Below are 20,561 nucleotides of genomic sequence, written 5' to 3'. Positions count from 1 at the left end.
ATCAACCACAAAACCCAAAAGCTCTTTTCAGAGCTACCCTACCTCTGATCATTCAAAACGTTTATCTTTTTCTAACTTTTTTCACTATTTTTCACCAAAGTACGCTTTCCGGTACGCTTAACGGTGCGCGTGCCAGGCGCTCCCCCCGTGGAAAATTAAAGATTTTTTTTTTTTTTTTACGTTTATGAGCCTCCTAAGCCCCCCTCAGAAAACCTAGAGGGTCAAGAAGTCTCTACCATGCCCCCTTCTACCCATACCGAACATTGTTTACCCTCCATCTTGTGTCTCGATTGTACCGAAACACAAAATGGAGGACTCCCGTAACGCTGCCGGTGCGCGTAACGGAGCGCGCACCGGTAAGCGCTCGATAAAAAAAGGCGGGAAAGCAATTTACAAAAAAACCACTGGAGACACTTTCATCAAATATAGAATAGGCCCTACTACATAGCAGTCCCTACCATTTACCCAAACTTGGTGGAATTCCATTGAGACATTTAGGCTACAGGCCTGTCTAAATATCCTGAGGTAAATTACATGACAAAAACACATATGAAATGTTAGAATTTACAACCAATTAAAAAGTTTCTCTCATTTTCTACGATTATTTCCTGACGTTTCATTGGTTAAGTACAAGAATATATATAAAAGAAGAGAGGGAAACACAGCCATTTTGACTACTGCTTCCAGAAGTACATTTGAGAACAAATTACACTGACAACTTCAACTGATTTCTCCAAGGTAAATTGTTATTATGGAAGTATATTGTACACTTTAAGTTAATTTCTTAAAAAATATTCTGTTAGTTATATACTATCCCTCTGTAATAGTTATAGATTGAGATAGACTTATCTGTAATAGTTATGGATTGAGTTAGGCTTCTCTGGTATACAGTACCCTAACTCTACTAATATAGTTAATTTGTATGCAATTTTCAGAAAGAAAATGGAAGGAGAAAATCAAGCAAATGTTACTTCTATCAAAATAAAGGTGGAAAAACCAGAAGAGCAAAAAGATGAAGTAGATTTCATGGATGACTCTTTGGATCAACAGTTAATAGAATGTTTGGAACAAATGGAATCATGTACTTATAATTATGAGGAAATTCCGGACAATATTATGTTAGAAATTTTATTAAATTATGAAAAAGAATCAGAGGAATAAATTTATATTTAATAATTTTAAATTGTTTGAGACAATATTCATTTATATATGTAATTCATAAAGTATTACCAAAAATGTTTAAAATATAAAGTGAGACTTATAGTATACTGTTCAACTATTTTTCTGTTACATAGTAAGTTTACTCATAGTTACTACCTTTCTCCCACTATATTATCTCCTATGTATATTTTACACCTCATTTTCATAAGGGAGCAGGATAGACTACTCATGATCCCCTAGAAATTCTCAGGGAGTGCTTAAAAGATCTGTTTCTGCTTTCCAGGCAAAGTATGTTATGAATTCCATATACCACAAAAAATACAATAACAACATGCAAGATGTCTACAAAGGAGATGGTGTACATTAAATTTAAGTCTCTTCATTGGTACCTACATGTAGGTACTTACATAAAATAAAAAAATAAAAAAAAACAATTAATAAACATACAATTTTTTGAAGTGATTATTTTTCCATAGTACCCTCCTTGATACGCTCCCGGTGCGCGTACCAGGCGCTTCCCCCGCGAAAATCGAAAAAAAAAAAAAGGGTGAGACCCCGCGGGGCCCTTTAATGGCCCCCACATCAAACCTAGGGGTACGGGGGTTGTCTACTCTGCCCCCTTATGGTCATTTCCCCCTTTGTTTTGGCCACCTCTTGTGTCTCGATCCTACCGACAAACTACTTGTCTTGGTTTAGCTAAGATCAAAGACTTAAAATAAACCGTCTATTCCGAAGCCCATACCTGATAGTAATAGCACTAGGGATGTGGAAAAAGACGTATCCCATATTTTTCACCAAAACAGTTGATCCGGCCCACAGACACAAATAACTGTCAAGATAGATTCCTGACCAAAACACAGGGGTTCAAACTGACCAGGTCAGACCCAGGATATTCCCAGAGACAACATCCAGGGATAGTTACAACATACAGTGTAGGGAAACTATGCCTTGAGTGGCTACAGAAATCCACACTGGCTGAAATTAAGCAACACTTGACTTAACTTAAAGAAGGTGCTGACTTGCGAGATTTCATAATGGGACCTCGCAAACAGCGTCAAAAACGTTTCATAGCGGCCGGTATATACGCTGCATACAACGAAGCTTGGAAAGTAATGCAAATTGAAACAGCAGAAAAAATACGTGAAATTGATCGTATAAATTTGGAAAAATTACTTTCTGTAGTGGACAATGGGTTAACGACTCTGTCCTCCAGAATATATTCACTGGACAGCATTGTATCATCTGCCTTTGATATAATAGAGCAAGACTTACTAATGTTACAACATGGTCAGTCCCAATTACGTTCTATTGTACAGCTTGGCTGGACGTTGCAAAAATATACGTTCAGGCTACGTGCCATGGCGTCTAATCAACATAACGTCATTATTTTCTACCTTACTGATAAACAAATCAGTTTGGCACAAAAAGGAGCAGACTATACGATTCTGAGCATTGAAAAACTTGAGAGATTACCATTGACAATGTCAGAGAGACCTGTCATTGAATGGATAATACACGAAACAATTACAATTCCGATAACAACTTTCCAGTTTAAATATTGCCAAGAGTATAAACCAGCAGGCCAGTTTGAAAAGTTGGGTAAAGGATACATCAACTCAACCTGGGATTTACCTTACACACACAAATGTTATAGTGAAAGGAAAAAGGAGTATTCCTTAGTGGTAATAATTGTAAAAAATCACAAAGCGGTACACTTCTGTGTCAAGGTATTAACTTGCATGGAGCCTGCGAAGGGTCTTCAAATAACCTTTCATGTCACCTGCAAGGCACTCCTGCAACACAGATAGAGCCATTTTTCAGACAGCTATCCAACGGCAGCTACGTTCTAATAAATGACCACAGCTGTTGTGGAATGGTGCCAGGAGAATCCTATCTCGTAACCGTTACTTCCAGGGTCATTTGCTGTATGCAAGTATTGTATCCAAACAGCAATCCAGACATGGAGGCGGCAATATTGCATTATGTGAATATCTCTTTTATTCGAATTGATACTTTAAGCAGAATGAAGTCTATTCTTTTACAGACTACTGTGTCTTTGACCTCGTCCAAAGAAACGTATGATCTGCAAGTTGCAAGGACAGCAGCAGAGATACATACCCTTTTATCGACAAATTGCCCCGTGCATTTCGTAGAAAGGTTAAGTCAAATTTTAAACATGTCTGATACCAGTGGCATCGCACATGTATTTAAGACAATTTTTTCGGGACTGTTAACACCATTTGAAACAGTTCTGGGCATCTTCCCGAATTTTATCCATTCTGTCTTTGGCGGCCTACCTTTTATTTTGGGACTCCTAGCAGGAATTTTATTTTTGTTCCTTCTGCTCCGATATGGCAAGGCAAGCCACAGACAAGACTCCAGCAATGATGGAAGAGACGATCCTAGGAATGCGCTACCAAGACAAAATCACTAAGGTCCTCGGATTAGCCCGGCTAAGAGATCTGAGTGCAACTTGGTTTCTTTCATTCAGACCAATCTGGCAAGATTACATTTTACCTGTGCTTCAATGTCTGCTATACGGAGAAGAATGTGTGTTGGACGTCTGTCTTACACTACCATCAGCAGTACCAATGGATATCGATACTTTGCTTTGTCCGGTAACGACTCATGCAACGTGTTGTCCCCAGCGGCTACCTATTTTGATGACAGCATTCGTTGAGACTTCACCATTACGAGTAGGTGGCGGTGAAGTACGAGAGGAAAGCAGCACCAAACAGGTACAACCTTCTGTGAGCATTGCTGATCCAAACATCGATGATAGCAATCAAGCTCACAACTGCACAGTTACAGCATTTTCGAACTTGGTCGAACTTTCACCTGATGTTGTAGACCAATTTTTTGCAAGCCTATCTGATATGATGTTCTCCCCTGAACAACAAGAATAACTTTTAAAAAAAACAAGCCCACAGCGTTCCCTGAACTCTGAATTCGGCCTTCAGTTTTGTTAAACAAAGCTACTGAAAACAATTGGAACTATTTTTCCCCTGAAAGCGAAATAGTTTTTTTCTTTCACTTCAAAAATATTTACCCTTTTTCTGGCATATGGTACTCTGCTTAAAGTAGAACTATTCTTTGAGAACAGAACTTCTATTTTCAGAGACAATCTTTTACCTCAGCCTCTAGCAGATGTACAGTATTTTTTTTAAATATGTGATGAAATGGTCTCGACCTTCTTTTTTGTAAACAAAGCCATTTCATGTGTATTTTTCGCAATTCATTCAGCTGATATATATATATGCATTTAACTGAATGATAACCCTGCTTAAAAAGCGTACAGTACGACTACTCATTTTCGTGTATAAATCATACACCATTTCAAATGCAATTTATGTATTTTGGGGTGGGTTGGAAAACACACATACATCGTTACATGTTTAATATTGCTTATTATTTAGTAATGATGGACATTAATACGTGGAGTGGGTGTTGTGTTTCTATCTAGGACCCTAATTCGATATTCCCGATTCATGCCCTTATGTGGTTATAACAAATAATATCCTTATAAAGGCATAGGAATCATATCCATATTTAGTAATAGCCCATGCAGTCCAAATACGGCAAGGCTACTCCCATAGACTCCTAGAAAGCACAACGCGTTCTTTAAACAAACCAAGCCTCCAGCAGCCTGGGAATTCCCCCTGCTTTTGTTTTGATTTGCACAAGAAGTCCTGGAGTCCAGAAAAAACTGTTAGTTCTTAGTGAAGTCTTATGTCCGACCTAGATGACCTCAGTCCTTTGTCTATACTGCTGTTTATATTATACCAATGCGCAAAGCCTATTGGGAATATAGGAACTACACTACAACTTGTCCAGATGTCTCAAGGCACTCATATGTCTGAACTCTTTCCTCGCTGCATCAAATTTGCACCCTAAGGTTAGAACTCTGCCTGTTGCATAATCTACTTTTATCTATCTTATATCCATCTCCTTCAAAAAGTTGGCTAGGATGTTTATCTAAAGTGTCTTTTAACTTATTTAAATCCTTCCCCACTTGATCTAATTCCGAAGCCACATACTTGAACAAAAGTCCCTCATTTTTTCATACAGGTAGATGCCATCATAGTAGACATTCCTCTAATGATTTAGGGTGGGGATTCTGATAAGTAGGTGTAATCAAAATTCACCCCACCTGAATATAATTAGTAAGAGAGATCACCTCCCAGCTCCTGATAACTGTTTTTTTTGCAAAGCCACTCATACTGGTTAAGTTTTTGTCGTAAAGTTCCTGTGTCGATAAGTTAATTGCCTGCAGCACCCACCAGAGTAGACAGCATCCCATTCTCATTCTCATTAAATAAGCTGCATGCTTTCCCAGTTGTTTCGTTACTGCCTCGCACATATTAGCTTCCAAAAAATCCCAGTTAAATTGCCCTGATTCAACAGGAGTTAAAGATCCTCTACAACTTTGTAATACCTTTACTGTCTCAAGCAGGAATCCACCTGCATGATAGTGACCATGCCAATCACGTCTCCTCTGATGGGCAAATTGGCTACGGACACCTGCGCACCGTGTCCCAGCAAGGAACACAGTTCACAGTGCCCAGTCACCCATTTCCTCCATCTCGACCTCCCGCCAGTTCCTGACATTCATTGCATCTTCTTCAAAAGGTAAGTCGGCTGAAGATGACCGCGCTGTTCCAAGAAGGAACACAGCTCACTGTTTCCCAAAACACATGTTGCCTTACTTGCAAGCTTCTTGCTATCAGTTACTGGCATCCAAAACGTGGTGGCAGAAGTTGGCTTCCCACAAAAGTGAAAACAGCTTCCCTGCTATATATATATATAAAAGCCAAGCATGACTCTAAGAGCAACAAACTCAGGTACTATGCAATAGACTGCGTACCAGCAGGTAGACGAGGTGGCAACCGAGAGGCCAAACTTCGCCGCCTTGAGACCCATTATATACTTGCGCTGAATACCAAGCATCCTTCAGGTCTTAACATTACCGAAGATCTTTACACATGTTTATAGTGGGTAAACCTGAGGCACTAGAGGCATAGGATTTACTTCATTTGCACTATCATTTAGCATATTTTATGGATTTTAGATACATATTTATTCTGATGAAGATTTTTTTAATCTGTTTTGTAACACCATCTTTTAGCAATGAAATTTACTGTGATGGTCATTTTAGATATACTTAAATTATAAATCAATTTTAGCCTTTATATACCATTTAGGTTTTTATAGGTGTAATAATTAATTGATTTGCTTGTGTATATTTTGCTGTTGATGGTTTATAATGTACAGATTGAAATTCATTTATAGATATGAATTTCTAGATCCATATATGATATGCGTTGTTTTGCACATAAATTGTGGCCAGTCTTTTACCACTATGGTATTTCAATGGCACTACATCCTTTCACAATATAAGTGGCTCGTTCGGCGATTAACTTTTATGCCCGTTTGCACTTTATCTCCATCCCTTTGGGACCTGTAATTATTGGACATTTCAAGCGTATGGGGCTCCATACTGATCCACCCAAAAATACACCCAGGGATCTAATGAAAATATGCTGCTATATTCTAAGTCTATTGATTTAGTACAATTATCAGGATTTAAGCCGCACTGAGATTTAACAATAATGAATTTATTTATTTTATTCACGTTTATTTACTTTTTCTCACCTTCACCAAAATCAGGCATTGTATGTTTTTATACTAGTACACAGGCTTGCATTTATTTTCAGTGGCCAAACTTACATACATAGTATCTTTGGTATTCAAAATGAACTGATAAAAGAAAAAGATTTTGTAGTTCACAAACCAGGATTTCTTCTATGTTTGTGTAACCTGTAGGCCAATACCTGTAACGTCAGCAATGTATTTAAACCAATGCCAAAAACTTACCTGTGTCATGTGATCAAGCGCTCTGTGTAGCGCGAAACGCGTCATGATGGCTGGGAGCACCAACACCAAATAAACCACCTTGCACAAAACTTGGGTCCGTGTCCGTGTTTTCAGGACGAGCTGAGCCTGCCTTGCAGCCGGATTATCCTTGGAATATATATATATATATATATGCATGAATGTGTATGTATAGGCATTTATATAGCGCACTACTTACCCGGAGGGTCCCAAGGCGCTTCGACCGCTGCAAAACACTTCCTGGCTTCCCTGAGAGATGGTCCCTTAATGGGTATCTCCAGGGTGAGACCAGGCATCCCCGGCGGTCTGGTGGGGCCGTTAGTGAAGATGAGGCAAGCTAGTGCCCAGAGTTGCCGAGTGTGATCGCTGATCAGAGTGGGCACCGAGGCGAGAGAATTATATATATATATATATATATATATATATATATATATATATATATATATATATATATATAGATAGATAGATATATATTACCTACTGGCGATAGCCAGTAGGTATATATAGTTAGGATTTTTTCTCTATGGAACTTTTGAAAATTCTATGTCTAATACCTTTGGCGTTTGTTGACGGAATTGGCTGAAATTTTCAGGAAAATGGCACATTTTGTTTCTGAGCAGCCCCTGAAAATTTGGGGGGGGTCGTCAAGGGGGGGCCGAGAAAAAAGGGGGGTCCCAAAACGCGTTTTTCCCATTCATTTTTCCATAGGGCGGTTGGCCTCACTTTTAGCTCGAATGGCTGAATGGATTTGCACGAAACTTGGCAAAATTGTAGGGACTGTTAGCCCGATGTGCCTTTGCTAGGTCTCAATATATGTGCTTCAGTGGATTTTGAGAAATTAACGTTTAAAATAAGATATATATCTGTAACAGCGCTCCGGGCAGCGCTCCGGTTCGCGTACTTTTCGCGTAACGGAACTTTGCGATGTGAAGCTGATTGGCTCTCCGGTGCCTGTCAACATTCTAAACAGTCCGGAGCGGCCGCCATCTTGTCTCTCGGTAGGATCGAGAGACAAGAGGAGGCCAAAACAAAGGGGGAAATGAAGGAAAGGGGGCAAGGTAGACCCCTTCTGACCCCCTAGGATTGATGAGGGGGATATTATAGAGCCACGCGGGGCCCAAAAAAAAAAAACAATTCCGATTTTTTTGCGGTAGAGACGCGTCTTGGTACGCGAACCGGGCAGCTAACCGGGAAGCTAACCGGCAGTGTAACGGGAGTCTGAGGAGAAGCTGATTGGCTGTTAACATTGTAAACAGTCTGGAGCGGCCGCCATCGGCTGGGATCGAGAGACAAGAGGTGGAAAAAAAAAAGGTGTAAATGAATGAAAGGGGTAAGGCAGACCCCTCCTGAACCCCTAGGATTGATGAGGGGGCTGTTAAAGTTCCCTGCGGGGCAAAAGAAAAAAAAAATTGCGATTTTTCGCGGTAAAGGTGCTTCCTGGTACGTACACCAGGCAGCTAACCGGCAGCGTAACGGGAGTCCGACATATTGTGTTTTTTGAACGTTTGTGATACGTGCACGTGTGGATTTTGTCTAATTAAGGTTAAAAAAATATATATATATCTTTAAGCGTGTTCTGGCGCGCTTACGTTTTGGGTTTGGTTTGCGCTGCAGAGACGATACGTCACGGTTATGCGATGCATCATGAGGCGTCTCACGGGCTACGTGATACGTCACTTAATAAAGAATATATTTTACAGCTATAGATATTAGCTTTTAAAAAACCAATGAAATTCACAGAAAAAACCATAGGTTATAGACCATATATAGTTAGGAATTTGCATTTACAAAACCTTGAAAATTCACTGAAAAAACAATAGGTTATAGACCATATATAGTTAGGGATTAGCATTTACAAAACCTTATTTTATTTGCACAAAACCATTGAAATTCCATATATAGTTAGTTGCACTAACTATATATCGCGGACCCGCAATCCACTGCTAATGATGTCACATATTACATCATTCATGACATGGTCAGTGACATCACTGATGACATCACTGATGACATCTCAAATGACATCACTGATGACATCACTGATGACATCTCAAATGACATCACTGATGACATCACTGACATCTCATTTGACATTACTGATTACATCACTGATGATATCATTTATGTGATAATACATCTTCAGACTCTAATATAACCTTAGATGTAACCAGGCACTCACAGACTGTCACACATCCGTGGAGTTACTCACACACCTAGTCAGTCATGCAAAGAATCAATCACATCTCCATTTCCTCAACTATACAGTTATACACACCTTACTTATTCAAACATATACTAACACATATTTACTCTCTTATACAATCCTTGATACAAGTTCACAATGATTCATACAGCCACTCTCACATTCACTGGCTCTTATGTTCAGTTATTTATATATGTCAACTCTCACATGGAGTGTGTTTTACATATGTACTTACTTTGACATGTAGCACTGAGATATCCATTCACTCACCAATATACTCATGCACACAGTCAACTGTCCATACAGCTGTTTCTACATGCACTTTTGAACCCATACACCTAGGGAATCAACTGCTCACACATCTATGCACAGAGTTATACACCTCCCAGACACCCACACACATACTCAGTCTCCCATACAAATACTTGGGCAACCATTCAATAACCCATATAGTTACTGATATAGCTACTGATTTAAACATGCAGCAGTTTACAGAACAACATAAATAATAATTGCCAAATTAAGACACTTCAATCACTAACCCATGCACTCAGTGAGACACATTTAATCATTCTCTCATACAGTCAGTCATGCACCTACTAAATCCTTCATCCAGACACTTATACATCCACTCATTCTTCAGTATGTAAGACATATTTTAACTTTACAGAAACATACAGTCACTGGGTGTTGTCATCAGTGATGTCATCAGTGATGTCATCAGTGATGTCATTTGAGATGTCATCAGTGATGTCATCAGTGATGTCACTGACCATGTCATGAATGATGTAATATGTGACATCATTAGCAGTGGATTGCGGGTCCGCGATATATAGTTAGTGCAACTAACTATATATGGAATTTCAATGGTTTTGTGCAAATAAAATAAGGTTTTGTAAATGCTAATCCCTAACTATATATGGTCTATAACCTATGATTTTTCAGTGAATTTTCAAGGTTTTGTAAATGCAAATTCCTAACTATATATGGTCTATAACCTATGTTTTTATATATATATACATAAAGAGAGAAGGAGAGTGAGAGAGAGTCAATCATGTAAACATAACTTACCCCTGAGTGTGAGCATGCTATTTAAAAGAAAAACTATTAGAATTTTCAAAACAAAAAATAAAAATTACTCACTGAACCCCGCAACCTCGACACCTAGGAGATCGAGCTGGTCCTGCTCCCAGTTTGTGAAGTCGGCCCAGTGATGCGTCAGCTGCTGCTCCATGCGCTGCACCCCTGTGTGCTGGTCATGCACCGCAGCACTGTACCCCACAGCAGCTCATGCTTCTTCAAGGCTTAATCCTTGCCGAGCCTGCTGCCAACATGCGAGGGAGGTTATGTTGTACCCAAAAAATGAGTGCAGCTACCTCCGGCTTGCTAGAAATGGGATGTGGCTGCACCCCTCTATGCTAGAGGGACCTACAGGGAGTGCAGGTGGCACTAGCACTGCCTGCTTCCACCATAGCTAAAAAACGTAAGAACAGAAGGAGGAGGACAGAAGGAAAAGGAAAAAAAATACAAAAATGTTTTCAAAAACTGCAGGCAGAAGCGTGAAATATACACGCGAAAAGAGAGAACTTGATACAAATAGGTAAATGACAGGTGGGATTAAGACTGGGCTGATCATATGGGGGAGTATTAGGTAGGATTACAAGCAGGCCAGGAGGAGAAGCATGTAAAAGAAAATGGCTGCACCTATGTGAAACGCATGGTGGCATTTGCACTGATTTTCAGTGCGGAATGCAGTACTGGCATGAACAAAGTGCGAATGGCAAGAAGAGTATTTTCCGCACATTGAAGGAATTTCGCTCAATCTCACGGAGACTGTCATGGTAACTCATAGCATTCCACATGCCTTTTTGTAATCATGCATGAGACTGGTGTTTCAAGAGAGGGTATTTAAAAAAGACTGCTGCACTAAATACATCAGTAATAGGATAGTGACCAATAGAGGTTGTGCCCTGGAGGACTTTGACTGCATGCTGGTTTGAACTGGTACTCCCAATATTCTCCTCCCTGAATTTAGAAGCAGGTGAAAGAATTATTAGAACAATTCATAAGACATGTGGCTTAACTATAATGTGATTAAACTTTTACTTTATGAAGACATTAGGGGGAATGCAGTCAAGAATCTCCTCTGTGAGCTCAAGAAGAAAAAAGTTGACTATGACTGATTTTTCAGTAATACTACATCTGTATTTCTTGTCTCATTAATTCTGCCATTGTACAAATCTCATTATTTGTCTAGTCTTGTACTTTATTAAGCTGAATGGAAAGATCTTCTCCTACCCGTATCATCCATTACCTCTTGCACTAGACGTGGAGGAGAAGGTACACTCGAGTAACTTTAACCACCACATGACAATTGAGCATGCTCAATACAGAGACACTAACATGGCCTTAATGGGGAGGTGTTTGCTACCACTAATTCAAGATTTTTGTTAACACAACTCATAGTACACCTATACTGTTAGTAATCCTGATTACATATACTAAACTCTAAGGTTGAGGTCACTACTCTCATCCACACAACCACCACCAATGCTGGAAGACAGCATAGAATATGTACCACTGAATCTCTGTAAATCTGCTTTTGTACACCTCCTTTTACCTCATCTTGGTGTCTATATACACATTTGTCGATGCTCATTCTTCACAAAGTGTGTTTCATTTATGAATGCGTCTCTTGCAAATGACCAGATATAGAGTGTATCATGTTATGCCCTCTCTGACAGCTTGCAAAAATGCAACATCACAATTTAAGATGTATCTTTCTCAGTTGTAAATAGTATTTCTCTTACACAACGAGCCATTTACGTGTTGTGTTTTAGTCTGTTTTTTTATCATATTTACATCCAGGCACATTGAAGATTTGGGATTTTGGAAGTGGACAGGAACTTAAAAATTTTAATCCAAAAAGAGACAGTCAAGATGGAGACATCTGGTTATGCCAGATGGTTTATTTGAAAGCTAGTGAACAATTGCACAGTGTTCTAGTGTTAGATAGCAGCGGGAAGATCAAAATCATTCAGGTATTTATTATTTTGCTTTTCCATCTACTCTAACATTGAATGCATAAATGAAAACCCTTTGTGGAATATATGTTTAAAACTGGACAGTTAAATAATGGAAAATCCTATGATTTTTTAGATAGGGGACCTAGATGAGAATACACATTTAGATGTAAATGTAACAGCAGTGGTTGATTTTGACCTTTAAAAGATTACATTGAATGGCCTATTCTTGTTTTCCATTAAAGTATTATAAAAGTTTTAGGTTTTAGTTGTTTATCAATGAACTGCATGAATAACTAATTGTGTGACCCACCATTTTCTGAAAGCCTTGTTTTCTCTCCTTTAACTTCGTTTTAAACTTCATCCATATATGAAACTACAGCGCTTGTTATTCAAAGAAACACAATTGCTTATCATAGAGGTCTGTATAAGAAGCCATTAGGAAGCCAAACCCAAATAACTCCACTTCTTGGGAACTCAAATATTGCTAGAAAAAGGCAATATTTTTTTTGTGTTCTCTTAGTTTTATTTCCTTACTTGGCCACTTTATTTTTTTGATTTTTACTTGTTCTTCATTACTTTTTTGCTTAATTTTTTATTTGCGGGAACCAATTAAACATGCCTCTGCCTCTTCAAGCAGGGCTTGTGGTTTGGGAGTTATCAAAGTAGAATTGCTTAATCTGCAGTGCATAGGGTGACCTTAAGCTTGCACATGTAAGTAGTCAACAGGCATAAGTTAGTCTTTTGTAGTGCTTTCCAAAGTCTGTTGGTGACACTTGAATCTATTCAGGCACACTTTGTCTGATGTGAGGCATTTGATTGTGATGTAGTGTGTTAACATTCCTATTGAAGTTGCTTTCCGGACTCTAAACAGAGGTTTTTGTATTATCTAAATTTTCACAAGTATAGTTCTGGTTCACTGAGATGTATGTTTTGTTCTGACTATTTTAACCTAAGCACTACAGAAGTGCATTCTCTCTAATACAATGATCCTAATGTGGGACATGCTATCTCACATATTTTCTTTTGTACCTGGTGTTTTTTTAGTTCTGGACAACCCCTCTTAACTCACATACTTGAGGGGCATCTCAGTCAATCTTTAAACAGTGTAGCCAATAACCAGCAATATTATTCTTTGCACATCTATAGATGTGGACCAAGACAGACTTGATTGATCTTTCTAATCAGGTTGCAGGGTCTGGACATATGCAATATCGACTTTTTGAACTTCTTGGCCTGAGGGTTTTCTGCAGTTCACAGAGTGCAAGCATGAACTTTTAAAACCCGGCCATTTTAGCATTTGCTTTGACAAATGTTGAATGAAAACCTTCTCCTTTATCCATGTACCTTCTTGAAAACTAACTGTAGTGGAAAAGTGGTTTAAGCAGATGCACTAGGCAGTTTTTATGCATTTTGATTTGATTATTAGCTTCCATGTTTTATGTAGAGTGATGATCGCCAACCAAAACACTATTGACACATGTATTATGCAATTCAAGCAAAAGGAATTCAGTACAAATCAGCTAGAAGGGATTGTCTAACATGTAGATGTGCCGACACAGTCTCAGACCTCGCACCAACTGACCTCTGGTCATTATCCAGACCGCCTAATTAGGATGTGACAGAACAGTGTTCAGTTGTGTTCCGACATTTCCCTATCGGAGCATGCATTACGGCCGTAAACCGGCTGTAATACATGCTTCCTTAGGGAAATGGGAGGTGCATTTTATTCCTGCAAACCAGCTGCAAAAAAGAAGGTGCAACTTCTTTCCAAATTTTAAAACTACTAAAACAAATAAACAAAACTTTTCTAAGTATGAAAAGAGTATATTTTATATATATATATATATATATATATATATATATATATATATATATATATATATATATATATATATATTACCTACTGGCTATCGCCAGTAGGTATATATAGTTAGGATTTTTTCCCTATGGCATTTTTGAAAATTCTATGTCTAATAACTTTGGCGTTTGTGGACGGAATCGGCTGAAATTTTCAGGAAAATTGCACATTTTGTTTCTGAGCAGCCCTTGAAAATTGGGGGGGGTTTTGTCGAGGGGGGGCCGAGAAAAAAGGGGGGTCCCAAAACACGTTTTTCCCATGTTAATTTCCATAGGGCGGTTGGACTCACTTTTAGCTCGAACGGCTGAATGGATTTGCACGAAACTTGGCAAAATTGTAGGGACTGTTAGCCCGATGTGCCTTTCCTAGGTCTCAATATATGTGCTCCAGTAGTTTTTGAGAAATTAACGTTTAAATCAAGATATATATCTGTAACAGCGCTCCAGGCTGCGCTCCGGTTCGCTTACTTTTCGCGAAACAGAACTTTGAGCGCAGAAAGCTGATTGGCTCTCCGGTGTCTGTCAACATTCTAAACAGTCCGGAGCGGCCCCATCTTATCTCTCGGTAGGATCGAGAGAGAAGAAGAGGTGAAAAACGAAGGGGGAATTTAATGAAAGGGGGCAAGGTATACCCCTCATGACCCCCTAGGAATGTTGTTGGGGTTATTAAAGGGTCCCGTGGGGAAAATAAAAAAAAAATGATTTTTCACGGTAGAAGCGCTTCACGGGCTGCGAACTGGGCCGCAAACTGGTAGCGAAACGGGAATTCGCCATTTTGTGCTTCGTTAATTAAATTACTAGGTATAAGGGGGTGCGGGAGACGTATCCTAATCCCCTATGTTTCATGAGGGTGGCTGAGGAGGCTCATATATGTTGATACATCTCTTCCAGCGGCTGTGCGTGAGCTTTTTATTTTTTTTGCTGCGTGACAGTCCGGAGCGGCCGCCATCTTATCTCTCGGTAGGATCGAGAGAGAAGAAGAGGTGAAAAACAAAGGGGGAATTTAATGAAAGGGGGCAAGGTATACCCCTCTTGACCTCCTAGGAATGTTGTTGGGGTTATTAAAGGGTCCCGTGGGGAAAATAAAAAAAAAAATGATTTTTCACGGTAGAAGCGCTTCACGGGCCGCGAACTGGGCCGCAAACTGGTAGCGAAACGGGAATTCGCCATTTTGTGCTTCGTTTTAATTAAATTACTAGGTATAAGGGGGTGCGGGAGACGTATCCTAATCCCCCATGTTTCATGAGGGTGGCTGAGGAGGCTCATATATGTTGATACATCTTTTCCAGCGGCTGTGCGTGAGCTTTTTTTTTTTTTTGCTGCGTGACGTCTGTTAACGTTCGATTCGATGGAAATCAGGAAGTGTTGACCGCCAATTTGTCACTGCGATAAAATATTTTGTTATAAATGAATCCTTATTGATAAACATTGTCTGCGCTATCTTGCTTTTTTTCCAATGCCACAATTTTGTCGTGCACGGCAGCCATTTTAGATGCCAGGCTGGTCCCAGGCTATCACCTACCCCTGCGGATGTAGTTTATGGCCCCAGCTAAAGAGAATCCAGACATGCCAACCCTCTCGATTCAGGCGTGAGACTACTGATTTCAGTGCTAGTCTCCCGCCTCCCGATTTCTGCAAGCAAAAACCCGGGGGCATATTACGAACAACTAGCGATAATTTTTGTCTCTAACTTGTTTAGAGACAAAAATTTTCGCCGCACATCGCCGATTTTTATCGCAGATAAACCTTGCTATTATCGCAGAAAAGTCAGCGATATTCATGTATTATCGAGCAAATGCTCTTAGCCATGTTATCCACCTCCCATTGGATAACATGGCTAAGAACTGCTTAGGGCAGGTGTTAGCTTTTGGAGATATTCGCGTTTAGCGCGAATATCTCCAAAAGTTGGTAATAGGAGATAGCGATGTTAGGGACTGTTTCCAGTCGCTAACATCTTGGCACGCCCACTTTGCATGTCATTAGTGATAAGTATCACTGACATGCAAAGCGGGGCCCAAGATGGTCGCTATCTCCTTTTAGCTGTCACTAACTGGTGTTAGCGACAGCTTGGTAATAGGGAGATAATTTTATCTCCGCTTTCATGGCTTTTAAAGCCAAAAAAGCGGAGATAAACCCCCTTGATAATATGTCCCACGATTCCTCGGGGGTTTCAGCTGATAGGGCTTGGTATTGTGTTACGTGGTAATTTTTCCAGGAAACGTCAGAGGGTCGATGCAGGTGTTCTAGAAGAGGTGATAAACCATTTAAGCCTCATGAACAAGCGCATGGTCTTTTAAAGATTTGTGAAGTACTCGGGGCGGCGGTGTGTGTGTGTCCTCTTTCAGGAGCGGGCGGGGGGGCACTGCCAGCAACTTGCCTGGTCAGGTAGTGTTCAACACGTGCATCACCCTTTCTCTGCCTGCTATTGCGCTCCATGCTTCGGAAAGGTAAGAAAAAGAACGTGCATTTGAGTTTGAAATGTCCGATCCTGTAGCAGTACACTTGCAAAGCCCACACATGACAATAACCCGATTCAAGGCCCCATTCACCCGTTTTTAAAAAAGTTTATAACACTCCAACAAAGTAACATTATAAAACTTTATTAACTTTTAAATATAATGAACGGAACAAAAACTGTAAAAACATTTAAACATTTTTCACCCAAAAAAGCAGCAATGGTCAGAAGCTGTCTTTTGTGCGAATAGTCCCAAGGCAGCACAACGTGCAGAGTTCTGGACGGCACCCAGGTGATGTCGCATGGGTGCCGCACTGGTTTTGGGATCCTACAATGCTGCTCCGAAAATTGGCGTGGGGCGTCCCGGGTGGTGCGGGGGGAGGCCTCGTCAGTAGCGGTCTGTTGTGCGAATAGTCCCAAGGCAGCAGAACGCGCTGAGATGTTGATGGCACCCAGGTGATGTCCAGTAAACTGCCGCACTGGTTTTGGTATCCTACAATGCTGCTCCGAAAATTGGCGTGGGGCGGCCCGGGGGGGGGGGCGTGGGGGAGGCGTCGTGAACGGGCCTCCCCAGGTGGCGGCCATCCAGCTGAGTTGCGCCCGCTCTTGCGGCTACAGCGTCTCGCTCACCATGTTGTTGAGTTGCTCCCACTCTTGCAGTGCAGCAATAGGCGGCTGCCACATGACTCTTAAAATGGCGGCCGGCTCTTCGGTTTTGGGCCTGGTCCACTGAAATGGCCCTGGGACACCTTGGAACTCGGACACTTGCCTGCTAGGGCTTGGGCTCCATTCTCGAAAAGCGTCCCCTCAGCCGTGAAGATTCTACAAAAGTCTTGGGGGCCCCCGACTCCCGCAGGCTTCCGGTGGGGAGCGGCTGCCATGATTGCTCGCGGAATGACCACGACGGAGCCACGAGATGGTGGTGCTCTCATGCTGACGCCAGCTTCAGTCTGAATGATCCAGAAACAAGGTGGGGCTTTCATCGTTTGGGAAAAAAAAATGTTCTAAACCAATGAAAAGTGTTATTTTAGGTCATATGACCAAGCCTTCCATCTTTAGGAAACCAAAAGTAAAAGGAACCAATGAAAAGTTTTATAAACAAGTCACATGACCTGTTATGCGGCATAGGGCTACAAAAAGCGTAGAAAATCCGTTGGCACGTGAGGCGGCGTCAGTAGCGGACCGATGTGCGAATAGGCCGAAGGCAGCACAACGCGCCGAGATCCGGATGGCACCGAGGTGGTGTCCAGCAAATTGCCGCACTGGTGTGGCCATCCTACAATGCTGCGCCGAAAGACGGCGTGTCCAGCTGAGTTGCGGTCACTCTTGCGGTACAGTGAATCGAACGCGCCGAGATCCGGATGGCACCGAGGTGGTGTCCAGCAAATTGCCGCACTGGTGTGGCCATCCTACAATGCTGCGCCGAAAGACGGCATGTCCAGCTGAGTTGCGGTCACTCTTGCGGTACAGTGACTCGAACGCGCCGAGATCCGGATGGCACCGAGGTGGTGTCCAGCAAATTGCCGCACTGGTGTGGCCATCCTACAATGCTGCGCCGAAAGTCGGCGTGGGGTGCCCCGTTGGCTTATGAGGTGATGTCAGTAGTGGACCGATGTGTAAATAGGTCGGAACCAGCACAAGGCGCCAAGATCCGAATGGCAAGTTCTGGATGTTGAGTGCCATAGTTGAGAGTTCTGAGCAGTGCTTGTAAGACTATCTGAAGTTTATTATAAGAATCAGACTAAGTTGAAGACTGTCTGAAGCTTATTTGCACCTTTTGCAGCTTCACTATTGCCCAAGGTGGTGTCCAGCAAATTGCTGCACTGGTGTGGCCATCCTACAATGCTGCGCCGAAAGACGGCGTGTTCAGCTGAGTTCCGGTCACTCTTGCGGTACAGTGACTCGAACGCGCCGAGATCCGGATGGCACCGAGGTGGTGTCCAGCAAGTTGCCGCACTGGTATGGCCATCCTACAATGCTGCACCGAAAGACGGCGTGACCAGCTGAGTTCCGGTCACTCTTGCGGTACAGTGATTCGAACGCGCCGAGATCCGGATGGCACCGAGGTCGTGTCCAGCAAGTTGCCGCACTGGTGTGGCCATCCTACAATGCTGCGCCGAAAGTCAGTGTGGGGTGCCCCGTTGGCTTATGAGGTGATGTCAGTAGTGGACCGATGTGTGAATAGGTCGGAACCAGCACAAGGCGCCCTGCACTGTTGAGCTTTTTTCAATGCCTGTTTTTTGTTGTTTCCCCTCCATCAAAAACAAAAAAAATATATAAAACTGTGCAAAAATACAAAGAAATGTTTAGAAAAGCAGTGCTTGTAAGACTGTGTGAAGCTCTTTTGCACCTGCTGCAGCTTCACTATTGCCCTGGTGTGGCCAAAGATCGCCCATGACATAGGCGGCCGGCTCCCGAGGTCCGGCTGAACTTTTTTCCTTTTCCTTTCTGCTTGTCCCACAATCCGTTTCACCTGAAGACACGACCAGGTTCCTGAATGTGTGCAGGGGGACGCTATTGATTGAATGAAAATGGCGACTTGACACAAAGCTGACTCAAGCGTTGCTGTTGATGCTATACAGACAAAAATTGGTTTTCAGTTTGTACATTCTTCAGGATTTTTTTTTCCATCCAAGGCTGATTGAGAGTTTGTAGAAAAATGGCTTCAGATTTTCCACATATTACTCTTCAACATTCTTCCTAAATGTAACAATGTGAGACTCACTAGGAGAACGGCTGTTTATCTTTCCTTTCAAAATGCTGCCAACAATATTTTCTGAATGGAAGACACCATCTTGTAGCATAAAGGGCCGAAAGGGGTTCTGGTCTGGCCGATTGTTGGTGGAGACATTTTGACTATATCTTGGACCTGCCCGGCCTCGCCCAAAATGGTGCCGGTATAAATGGGACTTGTAACTCCTTGCCCGCAAATGTATATCTAGAAAATTTTATTGTAAGTGGCCCTGTGTTATTTTAATTACAAAATGTACGTCCACCGATTCCGCAACTGTTAGACACCTTAGTTCTTGTAACCTAATGGCCCGCTCGTTACGTTCCTCTACAGTGTAAATGTCTCCTCATCATATACGATTTCAGTTTGCTCCGTGGCCGGCCCACGTGGTTATAGGCCCGTATTTGTATACTGACATTTTCACAATAAAGGTTTTTAAAACAAAACACGGTAGTAGTATTTAGATTGGTAAAGTTTTTACTTTTAGTCACTGTTTTCGAATCAGTAAAAGGCAAGTGAAATAAAGCAGTCCAATTACATGACGGATAAAAGGTATAATACGTAGGAACGCAGTAAAGATAAATGGTCAAGGGCAGTTGTGTTTTCCACTCCTGCAACATAAAGTGATCGATAAGAATCTGATAATCAGACGTATCGGCGACTAAGACAGCAGGCCGAGTCTCTTTTACTCAACGGCTCCGTCATGGAACGAAGAAACGCCCTTTTTCTCGAAAAAGGAATATATTTTACTTGCAGGACAGTTGTAAATTTTCCGGGAAAGTACATTAGCCTGGAATATTATAACATATATGTTTAAAAAAAAAAGTTCGAAATCAATAAAAAGCGTATTTTTTAGGTCATATGACCAAGCTTTTCATTATTAAAATAACAAAAGTAAAATGAACCAATAAAAAGTTTTATAACAAGTCACATGACCTGTTATGCTTACGTTACGCGCTGCGCGCCGCGCCCCGGATCACTTCCGGGTGCGCTAACGCGGCGTGTCATATAACGCATTACGCGACAACGTAGGTCAAGAATATAGTCAAAATGTCTCCACCAACCAGCATTCGGAACACAACCCCTTTCAGCAGTCCAAAAAGTTCTGTTAAATGACAACAGAGGGGACAGGCAACAAGAACCATCAGTCAAAGAGGGGAGGGCAAGTTCTTCTCTTCCGGGTCATGTTGGGGCGCTACCGGAACTGATCGAATTGGTAGACTACAGTGTTTCTGG

The 20,561-nt window shown here is 41.4% G+C and overlaps 1 protein-coding gene across 1 annotated transcript in view; it reads left to right on the top strand.

Moving 5' to 3' along the window:
- Positions 1–20,561, top strand: part of WDR64 (WD repeat domain 64) — a 2,246,160-nt gene that overhangs the window by 1,165,777 nt on the left and 1,059,822 nt on the right. Inside the window, exon 15 of the mRNA XM_086925751.1 lies at positions 12,125–12,297. Coding sequence (XP_086781877.1) covers positions 12,125–12,297 — 173 coding nt within the window. The remainder of the gene's footprint in view (positions 1–12,124; positions 12,298–20,561) is intronic.

The sequence above is a fragment of the Lissotriton vulgaris genome, chromosome 6, assembly GCF_964263255.1.
Source record: "Lissotriton vulgaris chromosome 6, aLisVul1.2, whole genome shotgun sequence".
Classification (NCBI taxonomy): domain Eukaryota; kingdom Metazoa; phylum Chordata; class Amphibia; order Caudata; family Salamandridae; genus Lissotriton; species Lissotriton vulgaris.
This window is presented reverse-complemented; position numbering and strand designations above follow the sequence as displayed.